This window comes from Canis lupus, chromosome 4 (assembly GCF_003254725.2).
Source record: "Canis lupus dingo isolate Sandy chromosome 4, ASM325472v2, whole genome shotgun sequence".
Taxonomy (NCBI): domain Eukaryota; kingdom Metazoa; phylum Chordata; class Mammalia; order Carnivora; family Canidae; genus Canis; species Canis lupus.
Window position 1 is genome coordinate 35,243,598 of NC_064246.1, and position 21,659 is coordinate 35,265,256.

Consider the following 21,659-nt stretch of genomic DNA (forward strand, 5'->3'; position numbering starts at 1 on the left):
CCGACAAGTGGAGACACAGATGTGGCCTTCCCGGGGCGGGAGGCCTGACAGGGACAACGCCGCTGATCCCCGAGCTCCACTGAGGGAGGAGCTGTCAAGTAGCAGAGGAGACAAATACAAAGGGCTCCTAGGGATGTGAAAAGCATCATGTGTTTAGACCATTTGTCATCACAGGAAGACCACACTTTCCCCAGCGGACTAACAGTGATCAAATTTTGAGAATTTACTGTTAGTGAGAGGATTAGGAGACTGACTGGTTCTTTCCTTTTCCTAAAGAAAAAATCGACACAAATGTCATTTTGGCGGCAATTTGGCAAAATTCATCTCAATTACAATGCCGCATGAACTTTGATCCAGGCGCTGTATTTTAGGAGTCTGTCGTCTAACTGACCTGTAGGAATTCTTACAAGAGGGGCACCTGGGGGCTCACGGTGGAGCATCCGCCTTCAGCCCAGGCTGTGACCCGGGGTCCTGGATAGAGTCCCGCCTCAGGCTCCTGTGGGGAACCTGGTTCTCCCTCTGCTTGTGTCTCTGCCTCTCTCTCTCTGTCTCTCGTGAATGAATAAATAAAATCTTAAAAAAAAAATAATTCCTACAGGAATGTCTATCGTAGTATTATTTCCAAATAACAGAAGACCAAAAACACCCTAAATGTCCACTGAGCAAAGACTTGCACCTACTGGGTGCTCAGTAGTCACATCCCCGGGCACTTAGCAGAGACCTTAGCGTAAGTCCACACAAAAATCTGCACACAAATGTTCATCGCGGCTTTCTGTACGATATTCCTATCGATGGATAATGTACATACGACGCAACGCACAATTCTTAATTGTTAAAATTTGATATGTTTTGGCAAGTTCATGCCTGCCTGTAGCCCCCATTTTATGAGACTTAAAATACTTCTAATACCCTAGAAAGTTCCTCTGTGCCACTTCCAGTTTATCTCTGCCCGTTGGGCCCACCCCCAAATCTCGGGGCCAGCACCAGTCTGATTTCTTTCACTGTGGGTTAGTTTTCATATGCGTGGGGTCCTACCCGACGTGCTCCTTCACGTGGGATTTCCTCGGATCAGGAACACGTGTTGGAGACTCCTCTGTGTTGTCATGTGCACCGAGGGCCCGTTTCCTTTGTAAAGGCCCGCTAGCATTTCCTGGCATGGATCCAACACAATTTATTTGTTCATTTTCCTGTTGATAGATGCTTGGATTGTTTCACATTTTAAGAATAAAGCTTCTGGGGGCAGCCCCGGTGGCGCAGTGGTTTAGCACCGCCTGCAGCCCAGGGCGTGATCCTGGAGACCCTGGATCGAGTCCCACGTCAGGCTCTCTGCATGGAGCCTGCTTCTCCCTCTGCCTGTGTCTCTGCCTCTCTCTCTGTGTCTCTATGAATAAATAAATAAATAAAATCTTTAAAAAAAAAAAAAAAGAATAAAGCTTCTGGGCAGCCCGGGGGCTCAGCGGCTTAGCGCCGCCTGCAGCCCAGGGCGTGATCCTGGAGACCCGGGATCGAGTCCCACGTTGGGCTCCCTGCATGGGGCCTGCATCTCCCTCTGCCTGTGTCTCTGTGTCTCTCATGAATAAATAAATACAATCTTAAAAAAAATAAAAATAAGAGTAAAGCTTCTGTGAACATTGCCGTATAAATCCTTTTGTACGAGGTAAGTTTTCACTCCTTTCAGCCAAAAACCTAAGAATGGAATTGCTGGATCGTACAGTAAGGCATTACATTTAAATTTATAAGAAATGACCGAACTTTTTTCTTTTTTTATTTTTAAAAGATTTTGTTTATTTATTGGAGAGAGAGAGAGTGAGAGAGCGAGAGAGACAGGGAAGGGGCAGTAGGAGAGAGAATATTCTCCGGGCCCAGTCGGGAGCCTGACACGGGCCTCGATCCCAGGACCCTGGGGGGAAGACCTGAGCCGGAGTCCAGAGCTGGCCCCCCAAACTGAGCCCCTGGCACCCACTGAAAGGTTTTCTAAAGCTTTTACATAATTTACTTTGTCACAGCAAAGCGAATGTGTGGCACTTGAGAGAGAGGAGCGAGCGTCCCCGCTGGCTCACCAGCCCTTGCGTGTGTCCCTGGGAGGGCGGGTGTCCGAGGGTGTCCTCCACCCTGTTACCAACTCGTAGAAAGACCCTGTCCTCCAGCTTTATGGAGCCCTAACGGGCACAGGTGAGCAGCGTGTGGACGTGCTGCTTGTCGCGCTGCAGTGAGAGGCACTGGGTCACCTGGGTCACCTGGGTCACAGTGCAGTGACTGGTCTCCTGGGCTGGGGCCACCGAACAGCCGCTGCTCAGCAACTTCCAGGTCTGTACCGAGAGCCAGCAGTTAGGGCCGTGAGCGGCGGAGGCCCCAGAACTGAGCCCTCAGCCCCACACCCCGTGCTCTCTGGCCAAGGCCCGAAGGGGTTCTTAGACATTCCGACGTCAAACCGCTTGTTCGGGATGCTTTGGGACCCCTTCCTCCAGTCTTGGACTTGTTCATTAATTTTCTTACTGGTGAAGTTTAAAATTTTGATGAACTCTTAGTTTTGTTTTGTTTTTGTTTTTTTTAAAGATTTTACGTATTTATTCACAAGAGACACAGAGTGAGGCTGAGACCCAGGCCGAGGGAGAAGCAGGCACCCTGCAGGGACCCCGACGTGGGACTCGATCCCGGGACCGGGGTCACGCCCTGGGCTGGAGGTGATGCTCCACCGCTGAGCCCCCGGGCGCCCCCAAATAAGTGTTTTTGAAACCTAATTGGAGAGGCTGATGGCCCCGCAGAGCGCAGAGCAGGTGTGCAAGGGAGCTCGGGCTCCCCCACCAATGGTCAGGGGGCCCAGCCCACCAGCCTCCTCTTTAGGCGGTGGGTCCAGGGGGCGGTGGGTCGAGGGGGGGGGCAATGCGGGCAGGTAACCCTGTGGCCAGCAGAGGGCACGGCGCCAGCGGGTCCCGGGCCACCCGGCGCCACTTGCAGCTGGGTACGCACTGGGGGGCGGGGGCTCCTCAGTCACACGGGGGTGGGGGGCTGCAGCCCTGATGTGCGAGGCCCCACAGTGTGTCCCTTCTGCCCGGGGCTCCAGCCCTTAGAGGCTCCCGGTGTCCCTGGAAGTCCCGGAGCTTGGGGTCTCAGTGTGCCCACCTGCCTCCCGCGGCTGCTCTGCGCTTTGACTCGCCCACTGGGAGGCTGAGCCCCAGCCCCGGGCAGCGAGAAGGTGGCTCCGGTTCTGGCCGTGGCCACTTGACCCACTGGACGGTGGTTGGTGGGGCGGGTGGTCGGACCTGTTGCCTTGGTCATTGCAGCGGTAAGCAGGTGCCCGGCAGGTGCCCAGCAGGTGCCAGGAGTCGAGAGAGGATGCATCCCCTTCGTATGTCCAGGGCCGCTGTCCTCAGGGCGGACAGGAAGGCTTCCCTCCTAGAGTCCAAGAGGCACCCGGCGTCTGGGAAGCAGGCGGTGAGGGCGGCTCCGTTGAAGCAGAAAAGGACTCTGGGAAAGGCCATTGGGCAGCGCTGAGGGCAGACCCGGTCCCAGGTCGGGGGCTCCTTCTACCAGTCGGCCTCGCCCGGAGGAGGCCGGGCCGCACTTCGGAGATGAGGCATCTGGGGGGGGGGGTGACTCCCTAATCCATAGAGAGCCAGGAAACACGGTGCCATCATGGGCCGATGACAGGGGCCCAAGTGGGGAGCACCCAGCTTCTCCTCTTTTGCTGAAATCAAACCGACCAGACCCCAAATTATCTTTAAGAACACAGATGCAGTAAAAAGGAATAAAAAAGGAAAAAAAAAATCCCAGAGCCATTGGAAAAGTCCCTTAGGACCACGTCTGTTTTACCAGAAGTGCCAAGAGGTTGTTCCAGCAAACGTGACTTGGAGGTGCCGTGTCCCGGCTTGAGGGTGCCTGGCCACGTCCCTTCGCCCGCCTCCCCAGAGTCTGCTGGTCGACCCAGGCCGCGAGCGCGGACGGCCAGACAGACGGGAGCCAGCTCGGGGGAGGCCACCCACGCACCACGCAGGCCGCTCTGGCCGCGGCCCCATTGGGACGAGTCTCCCTGACCTCGGGACCCCTGCTCTGCCTGTGGGGCAGAGGCGCCCCACCCGGGCCAAAGCACAGCCTGCGCGCCGCTGCTCAGGGTCCCCACCGGGCACATCGGTGTAACAGCAGTGTCTCCCCAGCTGCCTCCGCTACCGCGTGTCTTGAGGCTCCTGTTTGGCTGCGTCAGGCTAGTTTTGGGGGGGCCTGGGGCCAAGGCTGTGCCCCGAGGGATGGCAGCACAGAGTGTTGTCTGAGGGCAGAGGGTGACTCAGTGACTCGGCGCCGAAGCCAAGTCCAGGGCAGGACCTCAATTAAAGAAAAGAAGGAAAAAAAGCACCAGGACGACCCCAAGGCCTGTCCAGGGCCACAAGGGTCGTCGTGTGGCCTGCAGGGCCCCTGGGGGCCCCACTTCAGCCACTCCTGCCGCTGCCCTCATGGGGTCAGGACTTCACACCCACTAGCTGCCCTGCTCGTTGATGATCTAACGGCCCCAAATTGTTGACCCTCTTCCCACGGGTGGCTGGGGACCGTGTGTCCTCCCCTGGAGGCTGCTTAGGGTTAGGGTTGGGGTTGGGGTTGGGGTTAGGGTTAAGGTTAGGGATAGGGTTTAGGGTTAAGGTTAAGGGTAGGGTTACGGTTACGGTTAGGGTTAGGGGTTAGGGCTTATTGTTAAGGATGGTCTTTGGGCTAGGGTTAGGGTTTAGGGTTGGTTAAGGTTAGGGATAGCATTTAGGGTTAAGGTTAGGGTTAGGGCTAGGTTAGGGTTAGGGTAGGGTTGTGGTTGTGGTTAGGGTTAAGGGTAGGGTTTAGGGTTAGGGTTAAGGTTAGGGATAGCATTTAGGTTTAAGATTAGGGTTAGGTTAGGGTTAGGTTAGGGCTAGGGTTAGGGTTTAGTGTAGGGTTAGGCTTGGGGATGGGCTAAGGGTTAGGCTCTGGGTTAATGTTATAGTTAGGTTAGGGTTAGGGTTAGCTATGCTGGCCTGTTAGGGATTAGGTTATGTTTAGGATTATGGTTATGGTTGTGGTTGAGGTTGGGGTTAGGATTAGGCGTTAGGGTTAGGATTAAGTTTACGGGGGGATCTCTGGATGGCTAGGTGGTTTAGCGGGGCCTTCTGCTCAGGGCATGATCCTGGAGTCCTGGGTTGGGTCCCACATCAGGCTCCCTGCATGGAGCCTGCTTCTCCCTCTGCCTGTGTTTCTGCCTCTTTGTGTGTGTCTCTCATGAATAAATAAATAAAATAATTTTTAAAAAAGATTAAGGTTTGGGTTAGGGTTAGGGATTCGTTTTAGGGTTAATTTTGAGGTTAGAGTTAGGGGTTAGGGTTTGGGTTAGGGTTGGGGTTGGTATTAGGGTTAGGGTTAGGGCTAGGTTTAGAGTTAAGGTTAGGGATAGGATTTAGGGGTTAGGATTAGGTTCAGGGTTAGGGTTAGGGTTAGGTTAGGGGTAGGTTTAGGGTTAAGGTTAGGGGTTAGGGGTTAGTGGTTAAGGTTTGTGGTAGCTTTAGGGTTCGGGTTAGGTTTGGGGTTAGGTTTGGGGTTAGGGTTAGGGTTAGTTTAGGGCCGGGAGACCCCACATCTGGACCAGCTGAGGGCAGCCGGCTCCCCCAAGCTGCTCCCCTTGAGAGCTAGGTGAGCCACAGGCTGGAAGAGGAGCCCAAGATCCCTGCCTCTGAGAGATCCTAATTTAGCGGCAGGAAGTATCCTTACTTGAGTCATCCCTAGGGCGACCGCAGGCTCTGAGCTCAGTGTGTCCTTGTTGGGAAATGCCCACCCATGCACTCGAGGTTGATTCATCCCCCAAAATCTTATCATTGATTTCTTTTATGAACATTGATCAATTTGGTCCTTCCCTGGTCACTGCTAAAATCCCTGAGGCACTTAGAGTCGAATACACAACCTTTATTCTGGAAAGCACCACACAGGCATCTGTGTGTCAGGCACTGGGTCGGAATAAGAGAAGCTGCAGGCTGGTGAAGGGGAGGGAGGGGCAGGGCACCTGCAGGGCCAGCACAGCCTGGGTGGGGGACGTGCCCTCGGCGGGACACGGGTTCGCAGCTTTCCTCTGCAGGTGAGACACGGGGAGAATGTACATCCTGCCTCCAGCCTCAGGTTTTGGCGCACGAATGTTGGTGGCCTCCCAGTGGCCCGAGGGCCCGTGCGTCGGCTGCGCACGTGTGCGCACGTGTGTGCTCTGAAGGCCGCGGCTCTTGCAGCCTCTGGCCGGCCTTTCCGGGACGCTTCTCAGCGAAGGTGCGCGTGGAGATGCCTCATTCTCCGGGCTTTTCTCTGCAGATCCTGATTTAGTCGATGGGGTGGGGCTCTGCAGCTGCGAAACCCGGGCCCAGTGGCCCTGCAGCGGCCAAGCTGGGGGGTGTGGGGGGGAGGCCAGCACCGTGCTCACACCTGGAGCCGCCTCAGAAGCGGGGAGATAGAGGAGTGAAAGGCTAGCTGGGCGCCCCAAGCCCCTGCCCCTGGGGCCAAGGGTGGGCTGAAGGGCCCCGGGCTCCACACTGAGCCCTCAGGCACTGCTGCCCACCAGGTTCAGCAGGGCGTTCCTGTAGTCACCGCTGGTGTCTCCCTGGGGACGGGGACAAGAGGGTCACGGGGGTATTTGTCAGCTGAGGTTCTTGCTAGGACTCGTTCGTGCTCCCTGGAGAGTGAGGCCGAGCACCCCCTGCTTCCCGGGACGCAGGCCCACCCTGTGTCACTGCAGGACATTCGCCTGTGTCTCTGACTCTCCTCCTAACGACAGGGGAGCTCAACGTAGGAAATGACTCACAGACACCGTCCTGCTCTGGGGCCGGGAAGGCATCTTGGTGGCCCCTGGTTCCACCGGCTGCACGGGCCTCCCCAGGGTCCGTTCAGGCCCCGCGCCTGCCCGGCCGCCCCTTTACTCAACAGTGACCGTCACAGATCAGGGAACCGAGGCAGGAGGCAAGGCGCCCAGTGCGGAGCCTGGGTCCGGGTGCACGCACACCCAGACCGCAGCTGTCGCTCACTGCCCCTGCAGCTGCGACAAGTCTCCTGTCACCACCCCAGACTCCGCCTCATCTATCAAATGCCGGTGCTGCTGCGGCTGGGAGCCTCCTGAGACGTGCTGAGGTGCAGGCAGGGAGGCACGGGCTCGCCTGCGCGGCTCACATGGAGGCCACACGGCACCCGTGTCCGGGTGCGCCTGACCCGGCACGGCCCACAGCGGGACCCCACGTCTCCAGGCCACCCGGCGCCCGAGCTGTGAGGCAGGCCCTGAGAGTGCGGGGCCGGGGTCAGCGCAGCACGGGGTGGGGGAGCTCCCTGTGTGCGAGGAGGAGGGCAGCGGGGGGCACCGCGGCCGCCGGGGCGCTCGGTCAGCAGGGCCTGGGCCGGGTCCACGTCCTACGTCCTACGTGCCAGGGCACTTCCCACTCATGGGAATCAACGGATCCTTAACTTTCACTCAAATTTGCTGGTACAATCCTTTGGGCCTGAAGTTTCCTGGTAGATTTTTAACCACATTTCAAATTCTTTCCTTCCTTCCTTTCCTTCCCTTTTTTTTTTTCTATTGACAGAACAATTTCTGTAATACATTAGTTTTGTTTTTGTACTTTTTTGAAAACCAGTTTGTCTATCTTTTAAAATGCATGCCTATAACGTTATAAGTGAGGTTTTTAATCAATTTTCCTATTAATTTCTATGCAGTTTTTAATGCAGGTATCGCTGTTGGAAATCATTTTTTTTTTCTCTGATGACATCTACAGAGAGTGGTCTGTACGCAAAGAAAGCACTTGGCCACCTTTGCCACAATTCCAACTAAATGCAGGCAAGGCCTGAAGGAGGTGGGCTTCTTGTATGTGTAGACAGGGGATTCTGTGATTGATTATTGCTCATGCGCCAATTAGCCTCCTAAGTCTCTCCCTGTCATGAAGTCTACACCCTGGATGGGTCAAAGTCACCATTTTTGCTCAGTGTGGCTGTTCCTCTGACGTCTGACTGCGACTCCTTCTAACTGATGCTGAGAAGGTAGAGGAAGCTCCCCGAGGCCCCAGAAGCCGTGTATGGTTGAAAAAGATTCCTAACCCTCGGTGGGCCTGGGTGTTGGGGAGCCATCAGTAGCCCGGGCTGGTTTGCGGGGAGCCCTCCTGTCTTTTGGCAAGACTGGCTGGGAAGCCAAAAACGAAACAAAGAATAATTCCATCAGCCTTTACCCCCACCTACCGCGGCTCCATTCTGAACCATATTAAAGTAGAAATGCTTAAAAAAAAAGAAAAGTAGAAATGCCTTTTTTTCTTTAAACATAGTGTGAGCTGCGTGTTTCTTGGAAATACGGTTGACAACAGACATTTCTAGAATAGCTTAGGGATCTGACTTAGCAGCCAGGGAAGACTTGGGACATACCTCCAGGTGTGACTTCCCTTAATGAAATAGTCAATTAATTAATGCATTTGCATTAATGACTAGAAAAACTATTTCATCTGACTCATCTTAAAATTGTGCTGCTCCGACTACCGAAGCCTGGATGCGAGGGTGCCTGCCTGATTCCTCCCAAACGACTCCCTGTTGCTGGAGTCCAGATGTGGTTTCCTTTGCTAGGGCTCGGCGTGTTCTTTTCAAAGGGGCGCCCGGGAGTCCAGGGCAAAGCCAACCGTAGGTGTGAAGCGCCCAGGCCTCTGTGGTCTGGCCTTGTGCCTGCCCTGGCCCCTCGCCTCCCCCTCACCGTACCGACCCCCTTGCCTGTCCCCACACGCTGCATGACAACGAATGCAGAGTGAGACCCCTACTGGGAAGGGATGGACACAGGTGATGTGGGCTGTGGCCCAGCCCCCGGGTCACCCCGGAGGTAGAATCGGGACCTCGCGGCTCACCTCAATCATGCTGCCGAGGGTCTTGCCGTACATCTTCGTGAACTGACACTTGATGAGATTTAAGTCAATCTCACTCCTCGAAACGATGTTTCTTATCAGGGTCCCATCGCGCGTCCCTGCTCCCTGGATAAGAGGCAGCAGTCAACAGTCACTGCTGGCCTCTCCGGTCCAGTCCCTGCCGACACACAGGTCTGTGCTCTGGGGCAGGCCCTTCCTTGGGGCCGGGGATACGGGAACGGGCCTCTACTTCGGGGGAAGCACTGAGAAGGCTGCTTCCGTGACTCGGGGATTCCCTTCATTTCTTCTCCCTCCAGCCCACATGTCTGCCCGTACTGGGAGCCAAAGGCCCCAAGGGCAGTGTGTGTGTGTGTGTGTGTGTGTGGTGCTTGCACATGGGATTCGAGACGCAGGATGCTCCCTGCTCCAGGAGGAAGACTTCTCCCTAGAGCAGCAACATCGTGAAATTCAGCTTAAGCGGCCAATTCCCCAGCAACACCTTCCCGCCTTCATCGTCATCTGCTTCCATGGCCAAGCCGCGGGCCCGACGGGCTGGGATGCCCAGCACTGCCTCTTGGGCCACAGGCAAGCCCGGGCCGGCGCTCCCGGCGTGCACGGAGGAGGAGGGCCGCGTGTGGCAGCCTCCCTCTGCACACCCGTGCAAAGGGTGCCCTGATGTCCTGGCCGTGTCGACCTGGGCTCGCCTAAGGGTGTCACATGGTGGCATGAAAAGGAAGCAGGACTGGCCTGGGTTCAAACCGAGGCTCCACCAGGTGCCAGCTGCGTGACCTGGATCACAAGCCTTAGCTCCGCCATCCGTGGGATGGCGGTCATGACACAGGCTTCACAGGGTTGTTAGGAGAGGTCAGTGCACTGCACACCTGTGAAAACACTTGCTCAAATTCACCCGTGGCTTCCCTTCCCTGGACTCGGTTTACCCTCTGCCGATAGAGCGTTCGGCCCAGCAAGGGGCTGGAGTGAGAGGAGACACGCAAGTCACAGTGGTGGCTCTGACTGCCCCGGCTTTGACATCAGAACCGAGAGGGGAGGAGAACGGGGGGCACAAAGGACAGAACCGTTACCTTCAGGGCATAGTAGAGCCGCTCGGCGAAGTAGCTGTGGAGGTTCCGTGTGCACTTCACTGGCAAACAGGAAAGCTCTGTCAGTGCTACGGGTTGCGGTGGCACGTGTACGTGTTTACTGATTTACGCCTTGCCTCGGATCTTGGGGGGGAGCATCATGCGGTTCCTGGCCTAGTTGCGTATGTGCTGCCTGGCTTCGAGAGGCTCTGCCCCGCTTAGGGAGGGCAGGCCAGGAAGCCAGGGGCCCTGGGCGTAGGCCGAGGGTGAGCCAAGAACGCACGGGGTCTACGGGGCTGGCCCACCTGGCCCGGCTCTGTCCAGGGCAGCCCCTGGGCCCCGACGCTGCAGAGCCAGCTCTGCCCAGAATCTGGCCTTCAGCTCCACAGAGGAGCCGGGACTGGTGCCCACAGGCCTCAGGTGCCCTCTGCATGTCACGTGTCAGTAAGGCTCCTCCGTCTGAATTTCCACGTGGCGGCAGAGCCCAGCCCTGGAGCACCGGGGCACCGGCACGTCTGGCCCAGGGAGCCGGCCCGTGTTTGCTTTCGTGGGTGCTGCTTCAGACTCGGCACCTGGGTCTGGGAGCTTGGCGCTTTACTCAGGGCAGCGGAGAGGGCGTGGGCCTTGCCCTTGTTCAGCTCTCCGCTGAAGGCTGTGACCCACTCCCTGACCTGCCTGCCTTGCTCCGCCCTGGCCCGGGACTGAGCGGTGGGCGTCCTCAAGGACAACTGAGGAGCAAGCGCCTCGTGTGGGGCCACCGCGCCCCTTTGCTCTTCCCTGCCTGAAGGTTTATCCAGGAGGTCGTCCAGACCCCACGCAGGGGCTGACTCGCGCTGGGGCAGGGTCCACGCTGAGACGCCCCAGCCCGGACTAGTTTTCATCGCAGCAAAGCCGCCGGGAACTGTTGAGGTCGCAGTGCACCCACACATGTGTGGAGCTCCCCTGACCGACCCTGAGTGGGGCCAGCCTGGCGTGGGGGTGCGTGCCCTCGTCCTGGTGCCCTAGCCGTGGCTCCATGATGGGAGGGAGCAGAGGAAAAGCCCCTCTGCCCCTGGGCCTCGGCTGTGCATGGACACCTCTCCCTGTGACCTCAGCTCTGCACCCTGGTCTAAGTACACTTGACGTCAGGCTTGAGGGAAGGTGCCCAGCGACCCCAGCGTCAGATCATCAGGCGTGGAGTCTGGACTGCAACTAGACATCATCATCCCTTCAAAGGGCAACCAAGGCAGTGACTAGGGCCCCTGCTAAGGTCTGGATGAGTGACTTTGTTTAAGGCTTAACATCACAACCAAGACGTTCCCTGTGTGGTTGCTGAGGGTGTGTGCAGGCCGGGGGCCAGGCACGATCCTGCCAGTGTGCACATGCCCTCACATACACACCAATGCTCACTTGGATCACGCTCACACTCACGCTGGCACACACACCGCACAGGGGTTATGGGGGCAGGACATGGCACCCTGGAGACAGCAGGGTGGAGCAGTTCCCATGTCCTGGGCCCAGGGGCACATGCGTGTGGCCTGGAGGCACGGGGCCCCTTGAAGGTGGACATGGGGACCCCCTTGCTACTGTGCCCTGGGCCAGAGCGGAGCCCCGTGGCTGTGGACACCAGGTGTCTGAGCACCCAGCCGTCTCTTACCCACTGTGAGCATGGCCTCCTCCAGGGAGCCATGGGTCTCACTCTTGATGCTGTCCTCAATGCTCTTGCCGGCGATGCGCTCGTATTCCTCAAACACTGTGGGGAGACGCCTCCTCTTAGGCGACCTTCAGATCTCCGTGCCACCCAGCACCGCAGACGGAGACTGCACATCCCCGTGCCACCCGCGACCTCCGCCCGGTTCTCAGGGACAGGGTCCAGGCTCCCTGGCGGTGTCCCCCGCTTCCCGGCCCCTGCCGCCGACCCTGCTGGAGCCTGACGGGCCTCCCCCCTCCCCAGTACCTCTCAGCAGGTGGGTGGCGCTGCGCGTGCACAGGATGGTGATGAATTTCATCTCGTCCGTGCCGTGAATCTTCTCGCCCGCTGCGTACAGATCCTGGCATTGCGGCCACCGCAAGGGGCCACGAGAGAGGGCACGGGGCTGGGGTCAGCGCCCATCCACCCACCCGGCCCTCCTGGCTTGCCCTCCTGGCTTGCTGCCCCTGAGAAGTTAGAATCCCTTCTGGAAGTCTGCCCAGAAGCTGCTGGGCCCCCTCCCTTGGGGTCCTGCCCTGCCTGGGGCCCGGCCTCCCTGGGCCCGCCTCCCGAGGCCCCGCCCACCCGAGCCCCCGCCCCTGGGTACCGCCCCCACCTCCCCTGAGGCCCCGCCCCTAGGGTGCTGCCCCACCCCCTGAGACCCCGCCCCGCCTGGGGCCCCGCCCCGCCTCTGCTGAGGCCCCTCCTTGCCTGGGGCCCCGCCCCGCCCCGCCCGAGGCCCCGCCTCTGCTGAGGCCCCGCCTCCCGAGGCCCCGCCCCGCCGCTCCGGACCCGCCCTGCCCCTGAGCATCTCTAGGCACCGACCAGAACGCTGCCCTCTGGTCCTCAGAGGCCCCACATCCCCGTCCATGGCTGTTCCTGAGCTTCGGTGGACCCTCCCCCAGTTGCCCTCCTCCCCATTTCTAGGTCTGCCCAACAGCCGCCCCTTCCTTCTGGAACGTCGCGGGCACAGGTGTCCAGAGAGCTGAGCGGGTCCCAGCCTGGCCTAGTGTCGCATGGAAGCCTCGAGCATCAGCCCCCGGGGTCAGGATGCAGGGGTGGGGCAGGCGGCCCACAGGGCGGAAGCTGCGGGCGCGGTGACTGGCCTCACCTGTGCATCTTGGACGGCCTGTCCCGGGTCCACGAAACCACTCACATCATCCCTGCTGCCCTAGAAACAGAAGCGGTGGCTGCGACGGGCAGGAGGGTAGCGGGGCTGCAGCGCCCTTGGGCCGTGGGGACTTCGCAGGCCGGGTACCCTTTTCCAGGCCGGATTCCTCACCCAGAGGTGACACTAGTGAGCCTCCGGGAGCTGGGGACGCAGGAGCGCGGGTAACCGCATGCGCCGCCTGGGGCAGGCAGTAGGGGCCTGCTGCCCCCAGTGCCTCCTCCCCGTCCTGGGCCATCCCGCGAGGCCGTGCCGGGCAGGGGTGTGAGGCCCCAGTCACACTAAGGTGTCCGAGAAGCCAGGCCCTGACTCCCCCCTCCCAAGCCCAGCTGCTGGGGTGGGCCAGGCGGGGGCTCCCAGGAGGCAGAGCAGTGCTACCTGCAGCAGGCACACCAGGATCCTCTCCAGGTAGCCGCTGGTGTCGGCCTGGATGTCTTCTTCCAGGCTGGACCCGTAGTCTGAGGGGAGATGGGAGCCTGAGGCACAGACGCTCGGTCCTCCCCCGGCCCCGTCTCCCGCGCTTCTCTCCACGGAGGCCTCCTGGTAAGGACGAGTCCCGGGGCAAGGACACCCTGCGCCGAGCCTGAAGCGGCAGCTCCAGCACCTGGTGGTCACTCAGAACGAGGACGCTGCACCACACGTGGCCGAGCTCGGAGCACAGGGATAGGTCTGCCCGGGCACCTCCTTGGGGGCTGCCTACGGGCTCTGCTCCACTTGGGGGGGACAGGCTGGCCTCTGCCTGCCTCGCCTCCCGGGGGCGCCACGATTGCAGGCCTGTGGGCCCCCTTCGCCCCTTGCAGCAGGGCCTCCCTGTTCGGTTCCCGGGGCCAGCCGCGCCTGTGGGCCTAAGGAGCTACGAGAGCATCCGTCACAGGACAGGACACCCAGCAGGTACGCAGCGCCCATGTGCAGAAGAGCCTTCCCGGGGAGGCCTAGCGCACGGCTCGCCCCTCGCCGCCTACCGGGCCGCTCCCAGCCGAGGCCCAGCCCTCCCGTACCTGCCTCATACGCCTTCATTATCTCCCGCAGGTGATTCTTGGTCCGAGAAGCCAGGATTTCAATGATGACCCCCTCTTTGGTGCCCAAGCCCTGTGGATAAACCCGGGTGTGCGGGAGAGCTCCACCTGCGCTCGCCCGCTGCGTCCAAGGAAGGGCCTCGGGAGGAGGGTTGGTGGGCGCTGCGCCCCTGGCCCTCCCGTGGGGCCTCTGCGGAAGCCACACGCCTGTCTCCAGGGGCAGATCCTGAGGGCGGGTGACGGGAGCTGTGTCTCGGCCCTGCCCTGTGCTGGTGGTCTCCCGCGGGTCACCGGGTCACGCTCCCCTGCTGAGCCCAAGCATCCTCATCATCCTGGGATGAAGAGCCGGCCCCCCCACAGGACGATGGGAGGTAACAGGTGTGACGTGCCCAGTGCACCCAGCAAGTGTCCTCTCAGTGGAGACGATGGCGGGGCCCCGGCCCTGCCTCCCTCTTTATCTTCGGGTGCTAAAGGAGCGGTGGGGGTTGTGGGCGATCCGAGGACCCCCACACACACACAGACGTCCCACGTCCCACGTCCCGCACCCCTGCTCTGGCGCTGTCCTGAGAAGTGCTGACCTGACTCCATGGTGGCCACGGGATGGCAGACGCCCACCAGTCTGGGTCCAGTGGCAGTCTGGGCAGCAGGCTGCGGGCTCACGGGGCTTGGCCATCCCAAAAGGTAGCTCAAGGGGGCTCGGGGGTCCCAGGGCCAGGCCCCCGTAGGGAAGGCATCCCCAGCAGCGACTCCACAGGGCCACAGGGCTTCTGCGCCCCCTCCCCCCTTAGTTACCTTCATGGCCTCATGCAGCTCCTTGGCCTCGTATCTGTAGGGCGGGTACATGAGCGCCACCATGAGCCTCTCGAACTTGCCGCTCAGCTCCGACTGCAAGGTCTCGGTGAGGTCCTAACGCAGGAAGAAGGAAAGGTAAGGTGCAGGTGCACCCGAGTGGTGGCAGGTCCCGGGGGCTCTGGTGGACTCTGTGGGCTCCCCCGCGGGCCGCGGCTGTCATTTCTCAGGCCAGGAACTCAGGCTCTCTGAGCACCAGGACCCTCACCTGCCATGCAGGGACGGTGCCACTCCTGCCCTATACACTGCTCAGGGGGCTGGAGGAGACACGGGCCCCCTGAGCTCTCGGGGCAGCGCTGGGCACATTATAGCCCCACGTGCACCTTTATGGTTGCTCGCCGTCAAGTCCCAAGGTGGCCACAGGCACCCAGCATGTGCAGGAACGAAGGCGGGCCTGTGTCACCTGGGCCTCCTTCCAGGGGCAGCGTCTCACCAAGAAGCCCAAGGCCATGCCCTGCTGATCTGCACAGTGGAGCCGGGGACCAAGGGCCTCGTCAGATTTGGATTTAAATCCCCACCTTGCTGCTCACAGGTCTGGGATTGTGGCACTTACCTTAGAACATCGGTTTTCCCTAACGCCAAATAAAGAGAATAATGCACAGTTGGGAAGGTTAAGAGAAAGAAATTACTAAAAAACAATAGTGCGTGTGGTGCCTCCTGAAGATTGGGCTTCGTTGGTCACCTTCCGGCATTAAATCCCCAAACCAAGGACCTCTGGGTGCCCCTGCACCTGTGCTTAGGTAGGACCCTCGATGCCTGGCTCTATCCTGGGGGTGGAGGGAGGGGAGAGAGAAAAGGGATCCAGTGGCTGTGCTCCCTGCCTCTGGAGCTGCCTCGAGGACCAGCGAGCAGACAGGGGGTGCAGAGGGGGTCCAGCCGCAGGACAGAGGGGAGCCTGGCCGCACCTCTGCCCCGGGAACAGGGAACCATGGGAACGAGAAGGCCTTTCAGGCTCTGGGAGCAGAGTGAGCAAAGCACAGAGAGGGGGCAACGTAGCTCAAGGATGGGGCTATGGAGGCTGGTGAGAGATGGGGTGGGGGTGGAGCGGAAGAGGGGGCAGGGAGCAGGGAGCCCCGGGTGTGGGGAGCCTTGGGTGCGGGGAGCTAGGGCAGCCAGGATGGAAGGGGGGGGAAGGGGGAGGGGAGAGGGGGCAAAGGGGGGGGCAGGAGCTGGAGGAGGGGGGAGGGGGCCGAGAGGGGAGCAGGGGCAGAGCAGGGAGGAGGGAGCTGGGGGAGCGGGGAGAGGGTGGGGGACCCACAAGTACCTTAAGCAGATAGAGCGCAGGCGGCTGGTGAATTTCCGACCTCAGATAAACAACTAGCGTGTATAGCGCTGGGTGCCCCCCAGCCCCCCAGAGGCCGTGCTCTAGGCGAGGCTCCTCGCTGCAGCCGCGCCTCCGCGCCCCCCCCCCATCCCTCCTCCCCTACCTTGCCAAACTGGGCCTTGAAGGACCTGGCGATTTGCTGCCTCTGCGCGTTGCTCCTCCTGGTGAGCACATCAATGATGGCCTGCTCGTTGGTCCCTGCGGGGCGCCGGGCATGAGCTGCGCAGGGGAGGGCAGCCCCACACACTCCCAGCTCCAGAACCTGACGGCTCTCGTGGGGTGAAGACACACAGGCACAGGCTCCTCCACCCTCCCCTCCCCTCCTTTCCCCTCCCCTCCTGGCCGCATGTTGGGGGCTGGGGAGGCAGGGGTGGAATCAAGGACCCTGCGGCCATCCTTCCGGGCTGCCCGGGACATCCCCCGGGGCAAGACCCCCTCCCTGCACACTCCTCTGCTTCGGGAGCAAGTGGGACCCAGGGCCCAGCAGCAGGTTCAAGCTGCCCGTTCCGGAGCACCTGCTTTCTCCCAAAGTGGAGGTGAGAGCTGAGCCCTCCCAGAAGTGGAGGCCACGAGGGTTCCTCTAGGAAAGACGCAGCCCTGGCCTCTGCAGGCACGAGCCTGCTGGCCTCGAAGGAGGCCCCGGGGCCCAGTTCACCCCGCAGAACTGCCCACCCCCCCCAGCCCACGGGGCATGGAAGCTGTGAGGCCAGTCTGGGGGCCAGTAGGCTCAGGCCCTTGCAGGACGCATGCGCCCACAGACAGCCAGTGCCCCTTCCCCCGACTGGGCAGGCCCAGCCTCCCTCCCTCGGCTCCAGCGCGGAGCAGGCTGGGGGTGCCTGCAGGCTTCCGGGGCGGCCCCTCCTCGACCCCCCAGAGGGCCTGTGAGGACACCACCCACCGATGCCCTTCATGGCTGTGTACAGGGCCTCCGCGTCAGGCTCCGGGTTGAAGTGGGGGCTGCCCTTCACTGTAACACCCTCCTGTTCCATCTGCAAAAGAACCCGGGCTCGTTGGGAGGGGGGCACGCGGCGGGCAGAGCAGAACACCAGCCCACCCTGCACCTGCCCTGAACCTGCTGGGGGGCACGAGGCCCTCCCCCTTCCCTGCCTGGCGGCCCTCCCAGACTCTGCACCCCAGACGAAGGTCCCCTCGGCACCCGCTTGTGCTCCGGCTCCTTCAGGGCTGCAGAAGCCGGGGCTTGGGGTGGGGGCCCCGTGTGTCCATCAGCTGCCTCGCCCAAGGCAGGCCTGTCCCGTCAGGGTGGCTGCAGGCGTCGTGAGGAAGGTGAGGCAGAGCCGAGCTGCTCCGCGCCCACGGCCATCCTAACAGATGGAATCTCAGCTGTCAGCCCCTTACCCCGTGCCAGCCCTGGGGGGTCGGGGTGTGCTGACGCTTCAAGGCGGCTGGCACTGTGGCCCCTGCGGCGCTGCCCCCACTCCTCTCCTGAGGCCTTTGGTGTCAGGAGGAGGGAAGAGCCAGGGGGAGGCCCTGGGGGGGCCCGAGGAAGGGCCATAGTGGTTTATTGGGGTGACAGGCCCAGCAATCAGCACCACTGCGCTCCCGGCCACCTAGCTGTCCTCAGGGGGGCCCTACAGCTTTCTGCATCAAGCCTCTTGCCAGAACTGTTCCTGGATCTGTCGAGCTAGGATCCCTGCGGCTGGGGGAGGTTCACGGGGGGGGGGGGGGGGGGGTGTTAGTGGGAGCTCGGGAGGAGAAGGGCGGGGCCCTGGGGGGGTGCAGGGGTACCAAGGAGCACGGATGGTGAACATCCAGGGAGGCGGCTTCTGCGGGGTTAGGCAGGCCACACACACTCTTGGGGTGACTCAGGCCTGGTAGGGGAGCCCCTCCAAGTGAGGGTCCCCTGAGACCCCATAGCCTGCCTGGCCTGCTGCAGGGTGCTGCTCCCCTCTGGGCTCCGGGGGCTGCTGTGTCCCCTCTGCGGGGGGCTCCTCTGTCACTAGGCTGGCACCGGCCGGAACCACAACCCCGTGCCCCTGCCCCTGCCACTGCCCCCACCCTGGGGTGTGGGCTCCGGATCGGCGGCCTCTCCCAGTTGGTGCCATGTGGGGGCAAGCGCTGCCCACCCCCACCCCCAGGCTCCTCTGGGGAAGGACGGCCCCCCCAGACCACAGCGCATGGGGCGCGTCAGGACAGGCTTCTGGAGCTGAGCAAGCTGCTTCGAGAGAGAGCAGACAGGCCGGGAAGAGGGGCAAGTAGGAGGTGAGGCTGCCTCCTCCCGGGAAGCGGGTGCTCACAAGAAGCAGGGAGCCAGCGCCCCGGCTGGGCGTCCTGGGGCCAGTGCAAGTCCGCAGGCTCATGGGGGACAGAGCGTCAGGATTAGAAGGAACTGGAGGACGCCCTGGAAGCTGGGAAACAAACTAACCGAAGCACCTGGGCCCTGCCCGGATCCGGACCCCTGACCCGGGCCGGCCGCAGGGCGCTTTAGCCCCAGGCCCCTAGAACCTCGAAGGTGAAAGTAAGGGATCCTCCTCGAGTGAGTGTCATGGAGAGAGGGATGGTAGAGGAGTGCGGAGACGGAGACGGGCGTCAAAGGAGCCTCAGAGATACCCCGTGGGAAGGAGCTCAGTCCCGGCTTGTTTCCCTACTCCCTCTCCCCTATTCATTGCTCCATTTGCCCCCCACCCACTCACCCACTTTCCCAGCTACCCACCCCCCGGTCCACTCATCCGTTCACCCAGTCATCCATTCTGCACCCACTCAATGGCCACACCCACCCATCCGTTTATTCATTCATTTAATCACCATGTCCATCCTTCTATCCATCCATCACCCACCCACCACCCATCCATCCACCCCCACCCACCCACCCACCATCCATGCATCCTTCAAGCCCTGATGAGATCCTGAAAGCACGCCCCATCGAGGGGGCGGGGGGTCTATAGGGATATTCCTTTTGACTAACAGAGGAGAAACTCTGTAACTCTTCCTTTGAGTCTCCAAGGTCTGGTAACAAATTTCCCATCTAGATTCTTAGCGCCCATGTCTCAGCCAGCGTTGGAAAGGGGTCCCCGTGCGCATTCCAGCCAGAAGAGCCCATGAGGTCTCCCGGCTGCCGGTTGTGTGCACCCCGCACTGTCCCCTTGCTTGTGTGGCCTGAGCTGCCGCGACCACCGCCTGAGTCGCTCCTTCGTGCCAGGCCCTGGCTCAGCGGTTCCAGGCGCCAGGGGCGCCGTGCTCACGCCCTGACAGCGGCCGAGTCGGTGGGCAGCGGAGTTGGTGATCGTGACCGCCCGGGAGCTGGGCGCGGGGCGCTGGGGGGGGGGGCGGCTGCTGAGAGGCGCTGCTGGCTCCTGCTCACGGCCTGACTCACCAGCTGCCTCCTCCCGCCGCCCTCCCCGACGTGGGCCTCGGGCCTCGCCTCGGCACCGACACCACTGTGGGGCCTTTGTCTCACCCGAAGCTGGCGCTGCGCCGGGGGAGCCTTGTGACCCGCTGCCCCGAGAAGCCTCAGCCTCTCCCCAGCCCGGAGCTTTGGGGGACAAGAGGTACAACTCCGGAAGCAGAGCCCCAGCGTCTGGGGCGGGCTGTGGGTCCCAGGCGCCCCAAGCACCAGCAGTGGGGGGTCGGCCTGGGCCCTGGGCCGGCGCGGGCCTGTCCAGACAGGAGCGTTTCCCTGGAAAGGTGACTCAGCTCTGCCTGTGACTGCCGGGGAGCGGCCACACCTTGGCCTTTTCCCGACATGAGGCCTCCCGGGGACTGGAGCAGACTCAGTCTCTGTAAAGGAGGCACAGACGGGCCCAGCTGACCCCTCGCGCCCAGGCCCTCGTCCCCAGGCCCTCGTCCCCTTCCCCGTGGAGCCGTGGGCTGCCCCCAAGCCCCAGGGCGGGGCTCTCCGTCCTGGCACCAGCTCAAGGACCTCCAGTGGCCCCGCTGCTCTGAGGGGAAAGCCCAAGCCCCTCAGGCTTTAGGACGGGCTGGCTTGCCTGCTCCTCGGGGCCTCTCTCGGGCTCCCCCTCCACCCCCTGCACCTCCACTACTGTTCCCTCTGCGGGGGGGGGGGGGGGGGAGGGGGAACCGTCTGCCTGGGTCTCCTCTGACACACGGGTGTGCACACAGACCCCCCACATGCATGAGTGCCTCAAACACAACCCCTGCCTGCCTGGCTCTGCCTCTGGGCCCAGCCCTTGGCTCCCAGCCCCCCTCCCGACCCCCCCAGCCTCCCCCCAACCCCTGGCCCCCCCAGCCCCCCACCAGGCTCCCCCAGCCCCCTGCAGCCTCCCCATCTCCCCCCACCCCCCAGCTCCCTTCCAGGCCCCTCCAGCCTCCCCCCCTACCCCCAGCCCCCCTCCAGGCCCCCCAGCCTCCCCCCTCAGCCCCCGGACCCCCCAGCCCCCCTCCAGGCCCCCCCAGCCCCCCCAGCCTCCCCATCTCCCCCCCAGCCCCTCTCTAGGCCCCCCTAGCCTCCCCATCCCCGTGCCCCTCACCCCCACTTCAGCCTGCCCCCAGCCCCCAGCCCCCAGGCTCCCCACTCCCTTCATCCGCCCGCCCCTCTGTCTCCTCTTTCTGGCGTGGTGTCCCGTGCTGGGCGATGGTGACTGAGCGCACCCCTCCCCAGCCCCCCCAGGAGCCCCACCCTCGGCCGCTTGCTCCCCACTCACCCAGGCTTTCCACCAGGCCATCCTGCTGCCTCCCGATGGATCGCGTGTCCCCAGGGATGCGGAGCTGGGGGTGGCTTTCCCTCTCTCCAGAGTCCGCAGGACTGGCCCAGGCAACACTTTGTGGGGGGGGTGGCAGGCGAGCAGCTGCGGCCCCACCCAGCCCCGCCCTGCCCTCCCACCCCGCTCCCCCCCACCCATCCCCGGCACCTCCCAGCACCTCCGAGCACCTCCCGGGCCTGGAATGTGCCGCCTCTGCCAGGGCGTGGGCTGGGCTGTTCTGTGGACAGGAAAACCCAGTCCCAGCCTTGGGACCCACGGGGCCCACAGAGCTCGCTGGCCGCGTGTCCGTCTCCACCGGGGCCTCCCTAGGGAAGGAGGACAGCAGGCCCGCCAGCAGCAGGGGAGCTCCCGCCAGGCCCGGCTGCCCGAGCCCCACCCCACCGTCCTTGTCGGCCTCAAACCCCGGGGTCAGGTGCAGTCCCTGCGCTGCGGGGGGGACACACGCTCCGTGCCCCAATTCCTGACCCCAGTTCCTGCAACCCCGCCGCCCGGGGTGGGGGGGGGGACCCTGCCGCCCAGGGGAGGCCCAGCTCCCAGGGAAGGGGATGATTGTTCCCTGTCTGGAGCTGGCCCTCCCTGGGTCCCCTGACCAGAATGTTCCATGGCTGCTCTCTCTACCTGCTCTCAGCCGGACTGCCCTGGGCCCCCGCCCTGCGGAGCCTCCCCCGGGGCCTCTGGGAGCCCTGCTGCCCTGAGGGAAGGGCCAGGGAACCTTTCAGAGCAACTTGCGTCCCTTGAGGCACAAGCCCCTGGCCTACCGACCCTCAGTCTCCACCCGGCTCTCCGATCCGTCTCCAGGCTGCTCCTCTGATGTGCGGGTGGGGGTGCACACGCTGGGGGGTCGGGGGCACCCAGAGGGTGGCTATGCACAGCACTGCACGATGCCACCGGCAGGGACGGTCGGGCCTGGGGAGGGGGCTGCCCCCGGCTCTGGGGGCCCAGAATCCCCATCGTCCGCGGGTAGGATGAGGTGTCCCCGCAGGTGGGGCTGGTCAGGGCTTCAGCTGTCCAGCCCGGGTGCAC

General features: G+C 62.2%; 1 protein-coding gene across 3 annotated transcripts; it reads right to left on the minus strand.

The window, feature by feature from the left end:
- Nucleotides 1-5,898: 5,898 nt before the first annotated feature.
- On the minus strand, nucleotides 5,899-20,727 carry LOC112651499 (annexin A8). 3 transcript variants are annotated; one of them, XM_035715456.2, is made up of 12 exons: nucleotides 20,577-20,727; nucleotides 16,856-16,946; nucleotides 16,061-16,155; nucleotides 14,577-14,690; nucleotides 13,767-13,857; nucleotides 13,147-13,226; nucleotides 12,712-12,771; nucleotides 11,868-11,961; nucleotides 11,568-11,663; nucleotides 9,935-9,993; nucleotides 8,856-8,978; nucleotides 5,899-6,417 (listed from the first exon to the last, which is right to left on the minus strand). In XM_035715456.2, the coding sequence occupies exons 1-12, from the start codon at nucleotides 20,595-20,597 to the stop codon at nucleotides 6,412-6,414; spliced, it is 930 nt and encodes a 309-aa protein (XP_035571349.1). In that variant the 5' UTR covers nucleotides 20,598-20,727; the 3' UTR covers nucleotides 5,899-6,411. The 3 variants fall into 3 exon arrangements, with proteins under 3 accessions (XP_035571349.1, XP_035571348.1, XP_048965056.1); XM_035715455.2 differs by having other exon boundaries at nucleotides 5,899-6,592; nucleotides 20,577-20,726; XM_049109099.1 differs by lacking the exon at nucleotides 20,577-20,727 and adding an exon at nucleotides 19,373-19,876 and having other exon boundaries at nucleotides 5,899-6,592.
- Between the last annotated feature and the right edge of the window lie 932 nt (nucleotides 20,728-21,659).

Bases quoted from the DNA above. Each gene is read 5' to 3' on its own strand.
- LOC112651499 (XM_035715455.2), bottom strand. From the start codon at position 20,597: ATGGCCTGGTGGAAAGCCTGG. The intron at 9,994-11,567 runs GTAAGAGACGGC...CCTGTTTGCCAG, and splicing joins GGAGGCCATGCTCACAGTGG to TGAAGTGCACACGGAACCTC. The intron at 8,979-9,934 runs GTAACGGTTCTG...CCTCTTATCCAG, and splicing joins GGCTCTACTATGCCCTGAAG to GGAGCAGGGACGCGCGATGG.